This window comes from Cucurbita pepo, chromosome LG01 (genome assembly GCF_002806865.2).
Source record: "Cucurbita pepo subsp. pepo cultivar mu-cu-16 chromosome LG01, ASM280686v2, whole genome shotgun sequence".
Lineage (NCBI taxonomy): Eukaryota > Viridiplantae > Streptophyta > Magnoliopsida > Cucurbitales > Cucurbitaceae > Cucurbita > Cucurbita pepo.
This window is the reverse complement of record NC_036638.1, coordinates 7,757,719-7,776,636: the sequence shown is the minus strand read 5'-3', so window position 1 is coordinate 7,776,636 and position 18,918 is coordinate 7,757,719. Positions and strand designations below refer to the sequence as shown.

At 34.2% G+C, this 18,918-nt stretch overlaps 3 protein-coding genes across 3 annotated transcripts; all 3 read left to right on the top strand.

The window, feature by feature from the left end:
- The first annotated feature begins 1,121 nt into the window (after positions 1 to 1,121).
- On the top strand, positions 1,122 to 6,749 carry LOC111792556 (uricase-2 isozyme 2-like). Its single transcript, XM_023674067.1, has 8 exons — positions 1,122 to 1,474; positions 2,207 to 2,299; positions 3,435 to 3,510; positions 4,277 to 4,386; positions 5,199 to 5,290; positions 5,454 to 5,627; positions 5,774 to 5,867; positions 6,413 to 6,749. The coding sequence occupies exons 1-8, from the start codon at positions 1,256 to 1,258 to the stop codon at positions 6,494 to 6,496; spliced, it is 942 nt and encodes a 313-aa protein (XP_023529835.1). The 5' UTR covers positions 1,122 to 1,255; the 3' UTR covers positions 6,497 to 6,749.
- A 1,445-nt stretch (positions 6,750 to 8,194) lies between these two features.
- LOC111792512 (exocyst complex component EXO70A1-like) lies at positions 8,195 to 14,842 on the top strand. The gene is made up of 12 exons (XM_023674033.1): positions 8,195 to 8,545; positions 8,922 to 9,017; positions 10,434 to 10,639; positions 11,511 to 11,765; positions 12,122 to 12,260; positions 12,333 to 12,545; positions 12,733 to 12,938; positions 13,110 to 13,310; positions 13,388 to 13,487; positions 13,854 to 13,963; positions 14,061 to 14,207; positions 14,405 to 14,842. Exons 1-12 carry the CDS (start codon positions 8,381 to 8,383, stop codon positions 14,520 to 14,522), a joined length of 1,956 nt encoding a protein of 651 aa, XP_023529801.1. The 5' UTR covers positions 8,195 to 8,380; the 3' UTR covers positions 14,523 to 14,842.
- A 1,207-nt stretch (positions 14,843 to 16,049) lies between these two features.
- LOC111792126 lies at positions 16,050 to 18,668 on the top strand. The gene is made up of 7 exons (XM_023673463.1): positions 16,050 to 16,172; positions 16,276 to 16,415; positions 16,533 to 16,616; positions 16,808 to 16,847; positions 17,555 to 17,623; positions 17,715 to 17,824; positions 18,340 to 18,668. The coding sequence occupies exons 2-7, from the start codon at positions 16,297 to 16,299 to the stop codon at positions 18,464 to 18,466; spliced, it is 549 nt and encodes a 182-aa protein (XP_023529231.1). The 5' UTR covers positions 16,050 to 16,172; positions 16,276 to 16,296; the 3' UTR covers positions 18,467 to 18,668.
- Positions 18,669 to 18,918: the final 250 nt, after the last annotated feature.

Sequence of the window (18,918 nt, the reverse complement as noted above, 5' to 3'; positions counted from 1 at the left end):
AGTCATATTTGTTGGTTTACTTAGGTTGACTTTTTATTTTGTTGGTTTTCTTGAATCAACACTGTCTGATGATATTTTTCATCAACCTTTGACTTACTGATGCTTATAGATCTACCATTGACTTTTAGTGTCTTTTAATAGACAATTTTGACCTTTTTCATATTTACATATGCATTAAAATTGACTCAAAATTAATAGGATTTAAAATAAAAAAATACGTAAAAGTTTAACGCTTCTCACATAGTTAATTTAAAAATTTATGCAAAATTTAATATTATTCAAATTAAATTGTTCGTGGAGATATTTGTATTATTATTTATTAAAACTAGCGGCGAAATACGAACAATCCATAGAAATAATAATACTTATCTAAATAATAATAATAATTTATTTCTATCCATAAAAAAAATATATAGTAAATGAAACGTCGTCGTATTTTATTCAACGAACAGATTAAATATTTTATCCATTAAAATAAAAAAAATAAACCTTTGATTTTTCCTTTCATTCCCACAGCTTCATAAAACCAGCGCCCACAGTCATTATATTAATAATTATGTAAAATATTTATTTAATTTATTTATGTATTAAAAATAAATTACGTAATCAAAGCTTTCGCTTTTGTTTTAGCGTAATCATCAAACATTGCAATAAAAGGTTAAATAATAACCATCCAAAATCGATTGGAATATTAAATAAATCAAATTAAATTAAAATTAAAAAAGGAAAATATTATTATATTCATAATGAATTAATTTAGTTAAATTACAAAAATAGTTCTTAAACTTTTAAATCTGTATATATTTGATTTTCGAGAATATGATAAATTTTAATTTATTTATAATTTTATAATGTTATAACAACGGTATAAGATGGACGATCTTTGTTTCTGTTTTTGTTTTATAATTTATTTAATTATTAGAAATGGCTTTAAAGTTAAGAAGTTGATTTAAATTTTGAAAATATTTAATTTCTAGTCAAATTTAAAAAATGAAAATAAGTTTTTTAAACTTTAAAAATAAATTTTTAAACATTTAGCTTAATTTTTTAAAAAGTAATTATTGTAAAGATCGGCGCTTTTTATTTTACCGATAAGCATGAGCGTGGATCCATGGTGCTTCTATATAAACTACTCCAACTCGTGGACGTCTCTTTACCGAAAAACAAGTTCTGATCTTCTTCTGCTAAATCCATCTTTGAAATCATTGTCAAATCAACTCCTTCAACAGCACAAATCTGATCTCCGGCCATATTCATGGCGCTCGATGATGATGTGGTTGTAGTGAACGGCTTGAACTTCGAGCAGAGGCACGGCAAGGAACGAGTGCGAGTGGCTCGGGTTTGGCGGAACCAAGACGGCCGCCAGTTTTTCGTTGAATGGAACGTCGGCATCAGTCTTCTTTCCGATTGCGCCGCCGCGTACGTCAGCGATGATAATTCCGACATCGTTGCAACCGATACTATGAAGAACACTGTAATTGTTTTCTAATGTACTCATTGTTGCACTTATGATCTGATTGTTGTGTCTCTTGTGAACCTGATTGTGTGAGTCTAGGAAGAGGAACAGAAAAGCGAGGAGTAGTATTTCTTCTTTGTGTGTGTGGGGGCTCGCGCGCGCGCGTTTTTTTCTTTTTCCTTAATTCCGGCTGTTTGGTTGAGTTATTTGTTGCATAAGTAATAGTTAGTGGTAGAATCTGTTCATTTCAGGTTTGGTATGTAGATATTAAAAAATTTATTGCTCAACTTAGACCAGTCGCGCAGGATCTGGAGATTTGCAATCGTAGGAGAAAATAATTCTGCTGTTCTGCTCTGCTCTGCCCGATCTGTTTCTTTTCTTCTTCTTCTTCTTTTCTTGCCCTTATTATTTACTTTAGTGGATCGATATGGGTTGATGCTTTGAGTGAAAGAATATCGAGCAACTTTTCTTTTGTTAGTATGGGGATTTGAACCTCTATCTCAAGTAAATTAGTATAGGTATGTTGGCTATAGATATTTGTGAAATTGAGCAACTTTAGTCCAGCCGCAAGGAAAACATGGTGGGAAGGGATTCTTTGACGAGAGACTATTTTTACCTTTCTGTCATAATCGTAGTGGATCACGTTTGCTTTTTTTGGTTCTATTCCCATTACTCATACTCTTATTGTTTTAAATTCTATTACTGTTTATCGCTTTACACTTAATAGTTAATGGATTTCATTTCATTCAGGTATACGCAAAAGCCAAGGAATGTTCTGATCAACTTTCAGTGGAGGATTTTGCAATTCTTCTTGCTAAGCACTTCACATTATCTTACAAGCAGGTAAACCCCATTCTTTTTTGGTTCTAATACTATTACTCATACTCTTATCGTAATTGACACCTGTGGAGGTTGGCAACAGTTGAAGTTGTAAATAGATTTGTGTGAAATCAGAAGTTGTGGTTTTGTGGGAGTTTTAATTGGTGTAAATTCAACATAGTTAGCGGCATTAGTGGGCTTATCTTTTATCTACCCAGCACACTCACATGAAATGACTTCTTGCTCGCTCCATATCTAGGTATACACATTATACGGAGCGGGTAAGTATTGAAAGAAACAGTTATCTCCATTTCAAAACTCTTGCTTGATCATCTAACCAGTTCTAGAATATCAATATCACATGTTTTTATTGGAAGTTGCAAGATCCATACCCTTCTATATCAAAGTCATATTACTTTGCTGATTGTAGCTAGCTTGGCTTGTGCCTTCACCATAGCAGATCTTTTCACACAACAGAAATTTAAGAAAAAAAGTATCACTGAACAATCCAGATCCATCTGGGAACTCATTGTTCGTGTTTTTACTTGATACGCCTCAGGTTTCACAAAGATCACATAAGTTTTTTTGCTGTTCAGGTGGAATCATTGTTTTTGCAGTTTGGACTAGTTCATTTTTAGCCCTATAGAAAAATTGTGGACAATTCTTGAAAATGTCGTGTCGTCAAGCTCCTATTATTAGTGATGATTTTTCTGCTTAACTTGAGGTTCTTATTGGTGGATTACCTACCTGCTTTCTGAATAAAAAACCTTTCTCTTGAAGTGGTAAAAATTGCTCAGTCATACGAACATGCATCAAATACGTCCATAGCATTTTGTTCGTTCTTCATACCGACATGCCCCCTTGAGATGTTCTCCAGCTGCATGAACTACTTGAGTAAACTTCTATGTACCACCGACTTCCAGAAAATGACGTTGCCTGCTTCCTTCGAACTTCTTCGTTTTTCTTCTTTTCTTCTGCTCATATCCGTTTTCCCTCGTCATTGTACATGGTGCACATCCTTTGGTATATTTTTCTATTAGACGGTGCTAAAAGTTAATACATTAATTGGCACATCCTTTGGTATATTTTTTTTTATTAGTCGGTGCTAAAAGTTAATAAATTCAGAGATGTTCTCCAATATGTGTAATTCATTTTACAGGTTACTACCACGATAGTGAAGATTGCAGAAAAGTCGTGGGAGCGTGTATCTGTCAATGGTCAACCACACAACCATGGTTAGCTGTTCATCATTGCAAAGCCTGACCAGTGAATGATTCTTAGTTATTATAGATGAACTGTAGAAACCTCTTTTCTGAAAACAACTTTTATCATTACATTCAATCTTTTCGATGTTGAAATATTTAGTTTAAAGAACTTAAAATTATCTTCCTTGTCTGCAAATTGGAATCTCCGAATGAGTTTAAATGACTTTTTTATAAGGAGTTTAAATGATTGTGAACTCAGTGAACTTTAGTTGTTGCACCCCTTTTCAAGTGAGTTCTTCTCTTGCCTCCTCCCATGATGATAAAAAGGATTTGGATCCTTGAAGAGAGTCTTCTGGTGGTGAAGTCAACAAGAAAAAATTTATTATTTGAAATTTTCATGTTTGCCTAACTATAGATAATTAGATTCGAGGGATATCAAAGAATATTATGCATACAGCCATATATTTAGTTTTTATGAGAGTGCAAAATTCTTGACATCCTTTCCTCTTTTTGGTCTTCCAGTTCTAAATTTTAAATTATGTACTTCTAAGAAATAACTTAGAATTGAAATTTTGTATCTTAGATTTTTGTTTATGAAGCAGATGACTTATTCCAGTAAAATTTTCTTTGCACCTCTTGCTTTAATGCACATTATTATGATAAACCTATTTAGTTTATTGTAACAAAATTGAGCAGGTGGGTATTTTTTCGAATCTAAATAATAGCCACTTGTTTCCAGAGTTCTTTCTTTCATCTTTTTTTTTTCTCTCTCTTTAATTTTGATTTTTGATTGAAGGCTTCAAACTTGGATCTGAAAAGCACACTACCGAGGTGATATTTAAGAAGTCGGGTGTTTTACAAGTGAGCTCTGGTATAGAGGGACTATCTGTGCTGAAGACAACTCAAGTAAGCCTACTCTTTTAGATACATATTTTTAGAACTCAAGGACACATTTGTACAACCTATACAACAAATCATGTGCGTTCAAGTAAGGCTGTCTCTTTTAAATACATATTCAAAACCGATTTGAACTATTTTTCTCTTTTTCCATTTTACGGCCAAGTTATTATTTATATACCTGTCACAAAGTTCTTTGTTTATGAATTTTCCGATGCTAAATACAATGCATCTCCACACTTCATACAAGCTTAAGTTATGCATATTTACTGCTTTCTCATTTTAGTAAATTAATGCACGTCTGCATAGTCTACCTCATTTGAATAATTGTTTTGCATAATTTTCTCTTTATTATTTATAAGCATTAAATATTTCGAAACCAAAATCCACCCTTCATATCCAAATCTATTCAAACTTAAAGAGAAGTACCCTGAAATTATCCAAGGGCATGCAGTAGTGTTCATATATAGTTGGAGATTCTCCTTGCGGTTCAGGCATTATGAGCAACTAATTTGAGAAATATCAAGTGTCGGATTTTGATATACCCTGAATTCTTCATGATCTTTGATCTTTCTGATTTTGAGTTTACTATCTGAAAGCCATTTAATTTAAATTACTTCGCTTTCATGATTATCTTTGATCTAACTCGAGGAGGATGGTGTATCCGGGGGTAACACGTCCTTTTAATGAAGAGTTGGCATTTGATCAACTTGTAGAATACATAGCAGACAATAATCGCAGGAAGCCTGCTACTTGTACATGCAAGCTTAGATATCTTATGTTTCTACTGATTCTCTCTCTAAACTTCATCATGTGAGCAGTCGGGCTTTGAGCGATTTCATAGGGATAGGTACACAGCTCTTCCTGAGACACGAGAGAGGATATTGGCCACCGAGATGTCTGCTTCGTGGAGGTATATTTTCTATATTGATCGGACTTTTGACTGAGAAATAATACACAGCTCAAATAGCTTCTGGTTTTTCTGCTTTATTATTGTAGAGATGGAAGAACAATAATTTCTTAGTATTTCTGCTTCTGTTTGGTTTCACAAACAAAATTTATACACTTCGATGCAGGTATTCATTTGATTCTCTCTATAGCATTCCTAAAAGGCAGTGTTTCTTCACGGAAACATACCTTGATGTGAAAAAACTGTTAGTTGACACCTTCTTTGGTCCTCCAAAAGAGGGAGTTTATAGCCCATCTGTTCAATACACTCTTTATGAAATGGCAAAGAATGTCCTCAGCAGGTCTTTCTCTCGTTCTCTCATTCTCCCACACGCACACGCACACGCACACGCACACGCACACGCACACACGGGAATGCCCAATCGCAGTAACTTCCACAAATGTTCTAATCTCTCCAAAAATGATTTTTGGATTTCCACTATTTCAGGGTCCATGTTATATCATCAGTGAGGCTGAAAATGCCAAATCTCCACTTCTTACCTGCCAACATATCAACAAAAGATAATCGGACTATCGTTAAGGTAAGAGTCTGCTTATAGAGGTTAGCTTTTCCTTTTCCGTATTTATTGAAGAGGTTTAGGCTGCTGTCTGGTAATCCCTTTGCAACTCTGCAACCATCAGGCCAACATATATAGTGAACTTGCCATCTGAAACATAATCTCATATCTTGCATGCGTCAATTGCCAGTTATTACTCTGAGTAGAGACATTCTACCTAGGAAGCACCGATATGAATATGGATATTAGACACGAATATGACATGACAGGAACACATGAAGGACACATTTGTTATAATATATATTATATCTATAGAAGAAGAAAAATTGAAGTCTATAAGCTATGCATTTACCTGCTTAAAAATGAGATTTATTCGAAGTCTAAGTGTAGTTTGTCTAAAAAATGTTGACCTATATGCGAACTAGTGTCTAGCACATCCATTGTGCTAACAATCATCCAACAAGTGTTGCAGTGGCCGAGTGTTCGTGTGTTGGACATGCTAGCTAAACTAGGGAACTTTTTACTGTAGACATCGAAAAGAAATGAGTGGTGTTATTTTTGTGGTGCAGTTTGAGCATGATGTGTATGTGCCAACAGACGAACCACATGGATCGATTGAAGCTTGCTTGAGCCGCTTATCTTCAAAGCTATGAGGAATTTAAGCATTTTCTTCTCTTCTCCCAAGTCAGCGTCGTTGTGCAACTTTCCCTTGGTAAAAACTTGAATCATACATCTGAACAAACCCTCTTACTTTTAGTTTAAAATAATTATGATGAAAAAAAGCATAAGAAATGCTTATTTAAACTAGAGGGTTGATGATGACTGTTACACTATGAATACTCTGTTTGATGTACCGTGTATAAAAAATGTTAATTTCTTTTCCAAATAAAACTTGTTTTTCCTTTATATTCTTTGTATTTATTTATTTTATGTCTATGTCTTCAAATTTGAATATTTTTCATGTTCGACTCATTTTGACCTATTTTTTTTAATTAATATTGACCTATACTAACCTTTTAAGTTATTAAATATAAATCTAAAATTACCATAGTATGAGCAAGTTATGACAGAGAATGAGTTGTTGATCAAGTAGCATATCAAAGTTCATAAACAACTTTTAACTTGTTATATTCAAATAAAGCGTTGACCATGTGATTAGGAGCTAAGCAAATGTTTAGCGTATGTAAATGGCTTGAGTTAAATAACAATTATTGTGAACGCATGCATAAAAAGTGAGCATGTTAGAAGTTCATGATTAGAGTGCAAGATGTATGATTTAAGTTTATGCTTACGAGCTTGTTGTGATGTGAGATGTAAGATCTCCATAAAACTTCAGACCAATGCGCTGTGTGCGAAGTTAGAGACAACGAGTTTCATTAACCGTTGGGTTGTGTGCTACTTCAACCCACCAAAGAGTTTAGTAAACGAGCCGTATTTGACCGATAAGGAGTCTTACCTACGAGTCGAAAATTAATAGTAAGCATAAATAGTGTAAACAAATAAAATAAAAGTTAGGTTAGTGTTATAAGTGGAGAATTGGAGAGAGAGAGAGAGGTTTGGAGAATAAGGTTTTTGGAAGAATTTATGAGGCAAATGGCAACGTTTTGGCGGTAACCTTCGGGAGGAGCTTCCATGGATGACGATCAGAAAAGTGTCGTTCATCCAATGCTTCGCGCTTCATTTTTCTTTTTCCGTTATAATATTTCATATTTCTTTTTCATTTTTTTTTTTTGTGTAAAATATTATTTATATTAATTTAAACATAAAAATTATAATTTCATCCCATTAAATTCCAAATTTAATAAATGTTACCATAGTTTCCACTATTTTTAACAAAAAGCCGTGCATTTTCTCATAAATTAATTAATTTCGATCAAATAAATTTTTACACAAAAATAACTTCACCAAGTATATAAATTAATGAAGGTAATACTTTATCAAAATTTATTATTTAATAATATTTTAAAAAATAACTTATTAAAAAAGTAAAATTGAACTTTTTAAAAACTAAAATTGCAATCAAATTGAAAGTTTGGAGTTGACAAGCTCAGAAAAATATTAAATACATGATGAATTTATTCAAATATATTTTTTACTATCCTCAAATTTATTAGAAAACAGTGTAATATATAAAATTTAGTAATTAAAAGATAATTAAAAATTGCCAAATAAATGGAAATTTATGGAAGTTTACTGATTTAATACATATTTTGAAATAAAATTAAAATTTGTAATAAAAATTAGAGGACATTGCACAAAATTAAAAAGAAAAAGAAAATAAATAAATAAATAAAAAACGAGGGAAAGCAATGGAAAAGGGTCAAGGCAAGTCTAGAAGACTTTGTCTGTAAGAAGAAATGCCTGATGGTTCGGTTGCACAGATACAATACAACCTGTCAAAGCCCACCATCTTAATGTCAAACTTCTCCATTTTCTTCCATTTTCAAGGCCATCAAATTTGATTCTCTCTCTCTCTCTCTCGCTACAGTGATCTCGGAGAACTCAGGGGAGCTGAGGAAGACGGAGAGAAGCCGACGATGGGGGTGCCTGCAACTTTGGGCGATGATTTTCTGAGAGAAAGAGCGGCGAAGATGAGAGAATCACTGCAAAAGAGCCAAACTATTACTGATAACGTCGTCTCCATTCTCGGCTCCTTTGATCACCGTCTTTCAGCTCTCGAGACCGCCATGCGCCCTACTCAGGTCTGCTTTCTACACGGTTCGCTTTCTGTTTTGTTTTCTCGAAAAAGGTTGGGGGAGGATGATGAAATGTTTCCTTGTCGAGAAATTGTACGAGGCTCTTGGTTGATTCCGACCAATTGAATCGGTTGACTCTCTTTTTACTATGCGAGAATCGTTCGTTTTTGTTTGCCATTTTGGTTTCTCTTCTTTGTTCTCTTGAGAATCGAACTTCAGATCCGGGTTTTTCCGTTTATGCTTTTTGTTGCTGTTGTTGTTGTTTTAGTCTAATCTGTCTGCCCGATCATTGGTTTGTCTATTTCCCGTATTTTTCGTGGTGTTTTGGTTCGGTCCTTGATTCTTACTGTTTAGGTTTTTAATTATTTTGGGGATTTTGCAGATCAGAACCAATTCTATTCGTAAAGCTCACGAGAACATTGACAAGACTTTGAAGTCTGCGGAGGTTATTTTAGCACAATTTGATCTCTCTCGTCAGGTTGGTCTTTTTGATACTTCGAGTTTGTCAGTTCACTAGCTTATTTTTGCATCCATTTAGTTTTGTACGAGCTTAGAAATCTTTAACCCATTTTTGTTATAGAAGAAAAAAAAGCTTCAATCCGTAACCAACAACCATATGAAGCTGATACCAAATGTACTAATTATGGTTGGTTGGGTGGATGAGGGAAATGATGCCAAGTATAACTGAATATCAAACCTAGAATGCTAATGTCCAATGTGATATGAGAAAAGTTCGAAGCTGCTGAATTTGCTATTCATCAAACCTACAACTCTTTTATATCTTTCAATTCAGTATCTCCGTAAATAATATGATGGCAAGAAATTGTGTGTTTGTGTGTGTGTGTATTTTGGCGCTTATTGTACTCAATAAATCTTATAAGAGAATTTAATCAAGATGCATGGGTTACCCTTGAATCATACCCAAGGAACGAGCAAAAGAGTTACGTTGTTAATGATGAATTATTTTTCCATTCGAAACTATATTATTTGAAATGTAAATTGATTATAAAAAGTTTGTTATGAATGAGGATCTAATTACCAATGAGGGGTGCCTTTTGGTTTTGAGAAATCTACGTCCATTGGGGCTTTCTTGACGAAGTTTCCAGAGGATGGGGTTTGGGATTAAGAGGAGATATTGTGTGCGTCTTAGGTCAGTTGTTTCGGTTAATAGTAAGTCTGGATGAGATCTTTGCCACTAGGGTATAAGCAAGTTGATTCTTTATCCCGATTCCTTGTGGTTGTTGACGTCCTTATCAAGTTAGTTTGTCGTGAATGTCTATGGGATTTGTTGAGGATTTATCTTTAATCTGCTGATGGTAAAAAAAAATTCTACTCAGGTAGGGAATAGCTGTGTAGATTGGTGCTCTCCCTACCAATTACCTTTGTTTTCCCCTGGGATGTAACCACAATCCTGTCTCCTTATAGTTCTTGAATCCTGGGCAGGTTCAAAAACGTCTTCTTGCTCAGAAAAAAAAAAAAAAAAAAAAAAAAAAAANCTTTATATTGAAATTTCTCTTCATTTAGCCTTTTTGACACCTTATATACAATTTGATTAAGCTGAGTGAATCAAGTGATGCATGCACAGGTGGTCATGCATGGTAGTTTAGAATTTTTCTGTTATTTAGGCATGTTATACTTGCGAACTATTAGCAACAGAATTTGAGAAGCAAGAGTATGAGAAACAATTAATAGTGGTGTTATTAATCTTTACCATTTTTTTTTTATGCATTAGAATTTCTTTCAATTAGTAAGTAACAATTTCTGGTTAAAAATTGTAATAGTCCAAGAGAATTCTTTCTTAGGTCTTAATGTTGAAGATCTGGACATACCTCTGACTGTGTCTTAGTATGACCTGTTTTGCATCTTGCTTATAAACTATTGTTCTGGTGTGCAGGCAGAGACGAAAATACTTAGAGGGCCACACGAGGATTTGGAAAGTTATCTCGGGGCAATTGGTCTATTAAGAAACAATATCAAATTCTTTAGCGGCCATAAAGGTTTTAAGGGCAACGAGGTAGTGCTTAACCAGGCAAATAATCTGCTTGCAAAGGCCATCTCAAAGCTGGAAGATGAATTCAGACAGCTATTATCTTCCTACAGGTTTCTATTTATTTATTTATTTTTGGTAGAATTCTGCATACATGATAAGAATGCTTTATATTGACTAATGATTTTTTTTTTTCGGAAATACAAAGCATTTCTCCTATTCAAACAAAAAGTTAGTTGTAAAACCACCGGAAATCTCTTTCATTTTTCTCTGTGATTGTTAGCCTTTTCATTATTTTTTTAAAAAAAACAACAACAAAATCTTACTCACTGATTTCCATTTCCATGTTTTTTTTTTCACCTTTCTGTTCACATTGTAAGATCCCATATTTGTAAGATCTCATATTGGTTGGGGGAGAGAACGAAGCATTACATGGGTGTGAAAACCTCTCTCTAGCAGACGCGTTTTAAAAACCTTGAGGGGAAGCCCGAAAGGGAAAGCCCAAAAGTACAATATCTGTTAGCTGTGGGCTTGGACTTGGGCTGTTACACACATAGTCAAAAATGTAAAAAAAAAAACAGCCGAAGGGCCTTGGGGATGAGAAGTCCCTATGCCTAAGGGGGAGGATATTCCATCGACTTCTATCTTTAGTTTTCATTGGTTGCAAACAATTAAAAAAAAGTATGTATCTTCAAGTGAAAAAAAGAAGCAAATATACATGAAAGGGACACATGAGGATTTAGAGGGTTGTCTTAGGGCAATTGATGAATTACAAAATTATGTTAAATTCTTTAGCAGACAGTTTGTATGCATTCAGAAATGAGAATAGATAACTTGGTATGAAGGGTTCTAGAAGTTAACCTTTTCCCCTTAATTTTATTTTATTTTTCTATATTTTTTATTGCTATTCTCTATATGGGTAGCACATATTACTGGAGCTTATGTTTATGCGTTAAGTACTTAATATTGTTGGGGGCAATTCAGCAAACCTGTGGAGCCTGAACGTCTTTTCGATTGCCTGCCAAAATCGTTGCAACCATCTTCAGAATCTCCTGGTCATGATTCAGGTGGAAAGAATCCCTCCTCAAATCATCATTCTGCACATCATGATAATAACTTGGAGAATGCTGTCTACACACCTCCCACTCTCATACCACCGCGTGTTCTGCCACTGCTGCACGATTTATCACTGCAAATGGTTCAAGCCGGTCATCAACAACAAATTTTAAAAGTCTACAGGTATGAAGCTCCATTTTTCTAATACTATTTGTAACTGTAAATGTGGCTTGACTGTTTTTTTGTGTGTGCTCCTTTGCATCTTCATTCTTATATTGGTGTGCTGAAGGCCAAACCATATCTGAAGGAGCTTATAAAAACCCCAATTAAGAAACTTATCTATTTCTACATCATCGACATTTCTTCTTGAAGTAAAAATAGTATGGTTCAAGAGACGACGAGAGTACTAAGATCTGGGAACATAATCTCGGAAAAGAAACTCCCAACCCAAACATCTTCCCTAAATGACTTTATCAGCGATCTCTAAGAAAAAAATTCATGCAAGAGAGAAACTTATCTCTATATCTTCTTTTGCCCAGGGATACCCGTTCGGTCGTTATGGAAGAAAGCCTACGGAAATTGGGAGTTGAAAAACTTAGCAAAGAAGATGTCCAGAAGATGGCATGGGAGGTTTTAGAGGCAAAAATTGGGAACTGGATTCATTTTATGCGTATTGCAGTAAGCACATAATATTTAATGTTTAATGAGTTTTTCTTGTAGCTTCCAAATAAATATTATGCTTAATCACAGGTCAAACTGTTGTTTGCTGGAGAACGAAAAGTTTGTGATCAAATATTTGAAGGCCTTGAATCGCTTAAAGACCAATCATTTGCTGAGGTTACTGGTAGTAGTGTGTCTGTGCTATTTAGTTTCGGGGAGGCGATTGCAAAAAGCAAGAGGTCACCAGAAAAGTTGTTTGTACTCTTGGACATGTATGAAATAATGCGAGAGCTTCACTCCGAGGTATGGCTATTACCTTGCTATTTCCTTTTAATTTTTTCTTTGCTATATTATAATTTCAATGACTAGCCCAGACCGGCGCACGGTCACAAACAACCAGCTTACTATATATTTTTCTTTAAGCTTTTATTTTTCCAATGACCTACTGTATTTTTATCCAGTTATTGATTGACATTTTAAACTCATTCAGATTGAGACAATTTTCAAGGGTAAAGCGTGCAGTGAGATCAAGGAATCTGCATCGGGTTTGACCAAACGGCTTGCACAGACAGCTAAGGATACATTTAGTGATTTTGAGGAAGCTGTTGAAAAAGATGCCACAAAAACTGCGGTGTTAGATGGAACTGTTCATCCTTTAACAAGCTATGTGATTAATTATGTGAAATTTCTATTTGAGTAAGTAAATCTTATGCCAATTTCTGGGTATTTTTAGGAATTCACATTGTGATGCATATTGCTTGATTATTTATGCATGATTTGAGAGTCTAATCTTATTCATAATGATGAGCAGTCAATTTCTTCTTGTGCTTTTGTTGATCCACAAATTTCCACTTGAAAATTTTTCAGCTATCAAGCAACCTTGAAGCAGCTTTTCCAAGAATTTGAAGAGAGTGGTCAAACGAGTTCAGAACTGGCCACTGTCACAATGCAAATTATGCAGGCTCTTCAATCTAATTTGGACGGAAAATCTAAGCATTACAGAGATCCTGCTTTGACTCACCTATTCCTCATGAACAATATTCACTATATAGTTAGATCTGTTCGCAGGTATGCTTTATATGTGCCATTTTCAGAACTTGTTTACTTGTGCAAACTTGTTACTTATTTAATGATTGTCTTTTTAGATCCGAAGCCAAGGATTTGCTCGGGGACGATTGGGTTCAGAGACATAGGAGGGTCGTACAGCAACATGCAAATCAGTATAAAAGGAATGCTTGGTCAAAGGTGATCAAATATTTATGTAATGACTAAAAACACATACTTTTTGTCGATAATTAAAACGTTGCAAGCTAAAGACTTCTTAGAGAAGCAAAGCAACTAAACCCACTAAAACAAATCGTCTTTGGGGTCCAAAGTTTGCGAATTTTCTTTAAAGCTTAGTTTATGTGAGATCCTACATTCGGAGGAGAACGAAACATTCTTTATGAGGGTGTGAAAAGCTCTCCCTCGAAGACGCATTTTAAAAACTTTGAGGGAAAGCCCAAAATGACAATATCTGCTAGTGGTCGGCCCGGTGGGCTTGGGCCGTGACAGTTTACTTATACCCTGTGTCTTATTACATACTGAAGATGAGGTAACGGTAACTTGCAGATTTTGCAATGCCTCTCTGTTCAAGGGTTAACTTCATCCGGCGGTGGCAGCGTACCTGGTATAGATGGAGGAAATAGTAGCGGAGTTTCTAGGGCGCTTATTAAAGACAGGTTACTGTCATGATAGCTTTGTGTGACTAAATCTGTCATCAATTCACTCATCTTTTATAATACTTTTGTTGTAATTGGAGTATTATTATTCGACCAGGTTCAAGACGTTCAATATGCAGTTTGAGGAACTGCATCAAAGACAATCTCAATGGGCAGTTCCCGACACTGAGCTGCGGGAGTCCCTACGACTTTCGGTTGCTGAAGTCTTACTTCCTGCATACCGATCCTTCCTAAAACGTTTTGGGTGTGTATCCCTCATCTCTCCCATAGATGTTATTGAAATATTTATGGCATGTTTGAAATTAGTTGTAGTTTTAATCTTGTAGCATGTTGTTGTCCTCTGCTATTCTGTCAATTTTGTAATATGCGGTCGCTTGCACATAGAACTGCTCGTAACGATATTTCGTCACGTTTGCTTAAAATCTGCTTTTGTTGTAACAGGCCACTAGTTGATGTTGGAAAAAATCCCCAAAAGTATGTCAGGTACCAGCCAGAAGATCTCGAAAGAATGCTCGGAGAATTTTTCGAAGGGAAGAACTTGAGCGAACCTAAGCGGTAGGTAGGTATGCAGTTTCGGGGACGGTCTCTTCTGTAGCATCAAGATTGGCATGGTGAGTTTTAGCATCCTTGGGTTTGCAAAGTTTGTTCCTTCCCTGTTTTGATTCTTTGCCTTTTTCCCCTTATTCATGGGTTGGATAGTTTTTGCTTAATATTAGTTTCCTACAATGTATATATAGGAACACACCATGTGAAGTTATAGTTTTCTTTTCTTTTTCTTCTGTGAAGATGCCATTCATGTATTTATATCAAGGCTCTGAAAGCCATTATTGTGTGTACCAATTTGAACTTCCCAAATCCCAAGGATGCAACTTTTTTTTATCGTTTTTTTTATCGTTGATGATCAATTTAAGCATAACTCAACTAAAATATAAAAGTTTCTTATATTCTCCGAGGGCTCCGAGGGCATAGTTAGTGCTCATTGGTTGTATTTTCTACGAAGGAAGTAGATTCAATTTTGTGTGTCGTGTGGTTTGTGGGCTAAGGTGAAAACGTGTTAATTTTTTTTATGACTTTAAGCTCTCTTAATAATTTTAAGTGTTCTCGAAAAATTTCTTATCATTATCAGTTATAAACCCAAATATCCCAAATATGGTTCAACTAGAACTTTTTAAATCAAGTCAAATTTAATTAATGGTCCTTTATATTTGGGTGTGAATAATTTAACATAGAGTTATAATTCATTATTTATTATCAATCAACCTAACTTAATTAAGGCATTATTAAATATACGAAACTGTTCCTCTCCCCTTCCTGGTGTGTATTATATATATATATATATATATATACATTATTTATTTATTTATTTTTCGCTAAATTAGTAAATATCTCTTTGAATTTTGACTTTTATCTCTCATTTTTTTTAAGTTTTAATAATATTCTTGAACTAAAAAAAAATTAAAATTACAATTACCTTTAAATTTTTCAAAAAATTTCAAAAGAGTTTAAAAAAAACGGTTTCATTAATCCTCTTAAACTTTTTTAAAAACTTCAAAAACGCTTTTAAACTATTTTTTTTTTTAAATATGCTTATGATTGGTACACGTTTCAAAAATATTCATGAACTTTCAATAACAGCATTAAAATTTTTGAAAGTAATCTATGATGTGTCAATATATCATTTTCGTTCATATATTGATGGTAATAATTATTTTGAATTTTTTAACTATAGTTGAAACGTGTTAATGTTACTTTTGAGAATTCTTATTAATTTTTTAAATATAACCCTAATTATAAGTTTTGAATTTATTTTAAAGTTGAAGGATATTAATAAAAGAATTTAAAGTTTAAAAATATTTTTGAAACACTATTAAAAAAAATTAAAAACTTTTTAAAAAGAGTATTTTTAAAAGTAATTTAAATGAGAAATTATAGGAGTAAATGATTTTTTAGATTAAAAAAATGGTATATATATATATGTATATGGTTTTTTTTTTTTTTTTTTTTTTTTTTTTTTTTTTTTTTTTTTTTTTTTTTTTTTTNGCCGATAGAGTTGAAAAGTAGGAGTTTAAATTTGAAAGGCCAAAAAAGTGGCCACGTTGCGCGCCATTGAAGACCAACTCAAAATGAAGTCGTGGAGCTTCTTCAGGATTCTGGTTCTGCTTCGCTGCGGAGAAAATTGGAGCATTCTCGAAGAACCACACTCGCTCCGGTAATCATCAAGTTCTTTCTTCCACATCTCAATTGCATATTTATTTTATCGTTCTCTTCTATTCACTTTATCTGAAAGAATATGGAAAATCCTTGTATAATAGGATTCGTTGCTGTTCCTAAAAATGCCGGGAGATGGTGAAATCACAGAGGATCCAACCATTGAAGCGAACAGCAAGGAGGCATGCGATTCCAAAGCGACGAAGCGTTTTGCCGATGATATCATGCCTCATATTCTCAATCTGTTAGTTCCTTCTTGATTCTCTCTCGTTTTTTAACTTTTTTTGTGTGTGAGTTTTTGCTTCGAGACGGTAGTTTGGTTTCGTTGTTAACGTCTTTGAACAATGGATTAACCTTCTAGTTATGGATCTTCTGCAACGCCTCGGGATTTCGAAATCTACGCTGCCGATGCTTCATTCGAGGATCCACTGACGAGAGCTCACGGGTATTCACTGTCGGATTGGATTTTAGAAGATAAACTTGTTGATTTATGATTCATATATTTGAAAAATCAATTGAAAGATCATTAGCGACGACGAGTAGCTTGTATTTTTTTTTCTTCTTCTTACAAGTAGGTGTCATTTGTAGTAACTCATAATTGTTTATTTAAAGTTGCTCTGTTTTTCGATTCTGCAGAGTGAAGGAAATCAAATCGGCATTTTATTCTCTGTCCAAGGTTCTTATGACTTCCACTTTTCGCAACTGGTTCATTTAATTTTGACATATAACATATACGTTTACGATTGAAAGTTCACTCAACTTTGTTTCGGTTCTGGAGGAATCTTTCTCTGCGTTGAATTGCTGATATGAATACGATGATCAAATCAGATAAGATGAACCTTTCATCCAAAATTTTGCCTCGGTTACAAGGAAATTAATAGATGCGGATACCATATCTTAATACTTCTGTTCATTATTCAATGCATCAAAGTGATATATTAGAGATATGCTCATATGTTGGACACCAAATTCTCACTATAAGGAAAGCCTTGAATTTCAACATTCATGATATGAATGAGCTCATAGTCCCACTCCTATCATAGTATCATGTCTGTTCCTGGTTCTTGTGATGTCTAAACTTTTGATAAAATAAGTAATCAAAGTTTATATTCTAATTTGGATGTGTTTTCATGTCCGATTCATGTTGATTCAAAGAAATATTGTCAACACTTTCCTATATGAACTTTTTATTAATGACCGATACTTCCATATATGAACTTTGATCCAAGATGAACATATCAATGGAGCTTGTCAAAAGGATTTGAATCTTTTGTGAGTAGAAAATCAGAAATGAAATTTTATCTAAGTAGTGTATTAAGCCTTTTGTGTTGCTGGATCTTGATCCTTTTTGTTGCAGTTGTAATGATTCTTTTTTGTACTCAGGTCTTTAGTGAATCAAGAATTGTGGAATACAGTGTCAAAGAAAAACTTATTTCCCCTGGAAAACACGAGGTGCACGATCTAGTGCAAGCACTATTGTGTTCTTCTCATATCAATTTATTAATGTTTATAGTTTGACAAGAACTTAAAACTTTGAACACAGATTACAGTCGATAATAAGCAACACTACAAGTTTCTGGGAAGAAACATAGATTTGGAATCCCTCATCAAGTTGTATGTTCTTGAAGGAAAAATAGTTCGTCATGAGGACTGGTATGTTAGCCGATTACCCTTTCATTCCTTTGAATTAACTTTGTTAGGTGAGTTATATATAGTAAAGCTATATTTGGTAAATTGTCATAAACAGTAAATAGCTCTATCTCGTCTAAAACTATATATGTGGTAGGTAGTTATGTATATACAGTAAGCTAAACCAAATATATATATATATATATCAACCTAGGTTTGAGAAGGTAGTATTATTTGTATTCTCTGTCCATCCATGAAGTCATATACAAATTATTTAGCCAATATTCTCATTGCATTTTCTATATCCTGTTCTTTGTGTTCATCTAGATCGAGTGTGCATTGTTGTGCGATCCTAACAACTCCCTTGAATGGCATCTGCTTTTTGATCATTCTCTTGTTTGAATGGCATCTGCTTTTTGATCATTCTCTTGTTTGCAATTGTGCTGTAACCCTTGAAAATTTGAGCAACTCGCTTTAAAATTATGCAAACGATCTTGTTTTGTTATTATCTGGTAATTGAATATGGAAGTGTTCATCAGGTGGAATAAGAAACCGCTTTTGAATAGAGAAACAGTGAAGTTACCAATGGTGGGTCGAGTTTTGGAAATGACTCGCAGATGTGCGATGTTAGCAACTCATGCAATGATGAGATTTGGCAAGGATTGAACTGTACCAAACCCATCCATTACACTGAACCAGTATAGCTTCTCTCTTTCACTATGTAGATTTACAGTGTATCGCCTCAATGGAAATGAGAACAAAGGTTAGTACATTACTACCACTACTACTACAAGTTTGTATCTAAATTGTACAAGTTTGTATTTTTAAATTTTGTTGTGATGATGATGCAAGTAGTTGATCGTTAATTGAATTTTAAAAAACATTAAAGGTAGGGTGTGAGATCCCACGTCGGTTATTCTTTATAAGGGTGTGAAACCTCTCATAGCAATAGGTGTTTTAAAATCATGAGGTTGATGACGATATGTAACGGGCTAAAGTGGACAATATCTGCTAGTGATGGGTTCGGGCTGTCATAGATGATATCAGAGTTAGATCTCAGTGGTGTGCCGACGAGGACGCTGGCCCTCTAAGGGAGTGGATTGTGAGATCCTATATTG

Excerpts from the sequence above, each read along its gene's own strand:
- LOC111792556 (XM_023674067.1), top strand. The coding sequence starts at position 1,256 with ATGGCGCTCGATGATGATGTGGTTGTAGTGAACGGCTTGAACTTCGAG. Across the intron at positions 3,511-4,276 it reads TGGTCAACCACACAACCATG|GCTTCAAACTTGGATCTGAA; the intron begins GTTAGCTGTTCA and ends TTTTGATTGAAG. Across the intron at positions 5,291-5,453 it reads GAGATGTCTGCTTCGTGGAG|GTATTCATTTGATTCTCTCT; the intron begins GTATATTTTCTA and ends ACTTCGATGCAG.
- LOC111792512 (XM_023674033.1), top strand. The coding sequence starts at position 8,381 with ATGGGGGTGCCTGCAACTTTGGGCGATGATTTTCTGAGAGAAAGAGCG. Across the intron at positions 8,546-8,921 it reads CCGCCATGCGCCCTACTCAG|ATCAGAACCAATTCTATTCG; the intron begins GTCTGCTTTCTA and ends GGGATTTTGCAG. Across the intron at positions 9,018-10,433 it reads AATTTGATCTCTCTCGTCAG|GCAGAGACGAAAATACTTAG; the intron begins GTTGGTCTTTTT and ends TCTGGTGTGCAG.
- LOC111792126 (XM_023673463.1), top strand. The coding sequence starts at position 16,297 with ATGCCGGGAGATGGTGAAATCACAGAGGATCCAACCATTGAAGCGAAC. Across the intron at positions 16,617-16,807 it reads CCACTGACGAGAGCTCACGG|AGTGAAGGAAATCAAATCGG; the intron begins GTATTCACTGTC and ends TCGATTCTGCAG. Across the intron at positions 16,848-17,554 it reads CATTTTATTCTCTGTCCAAG|GTCTTTAGTGAATCAAGAAT; the intron begins GTTCTTATGACT and ends TTTTGTACTCAG.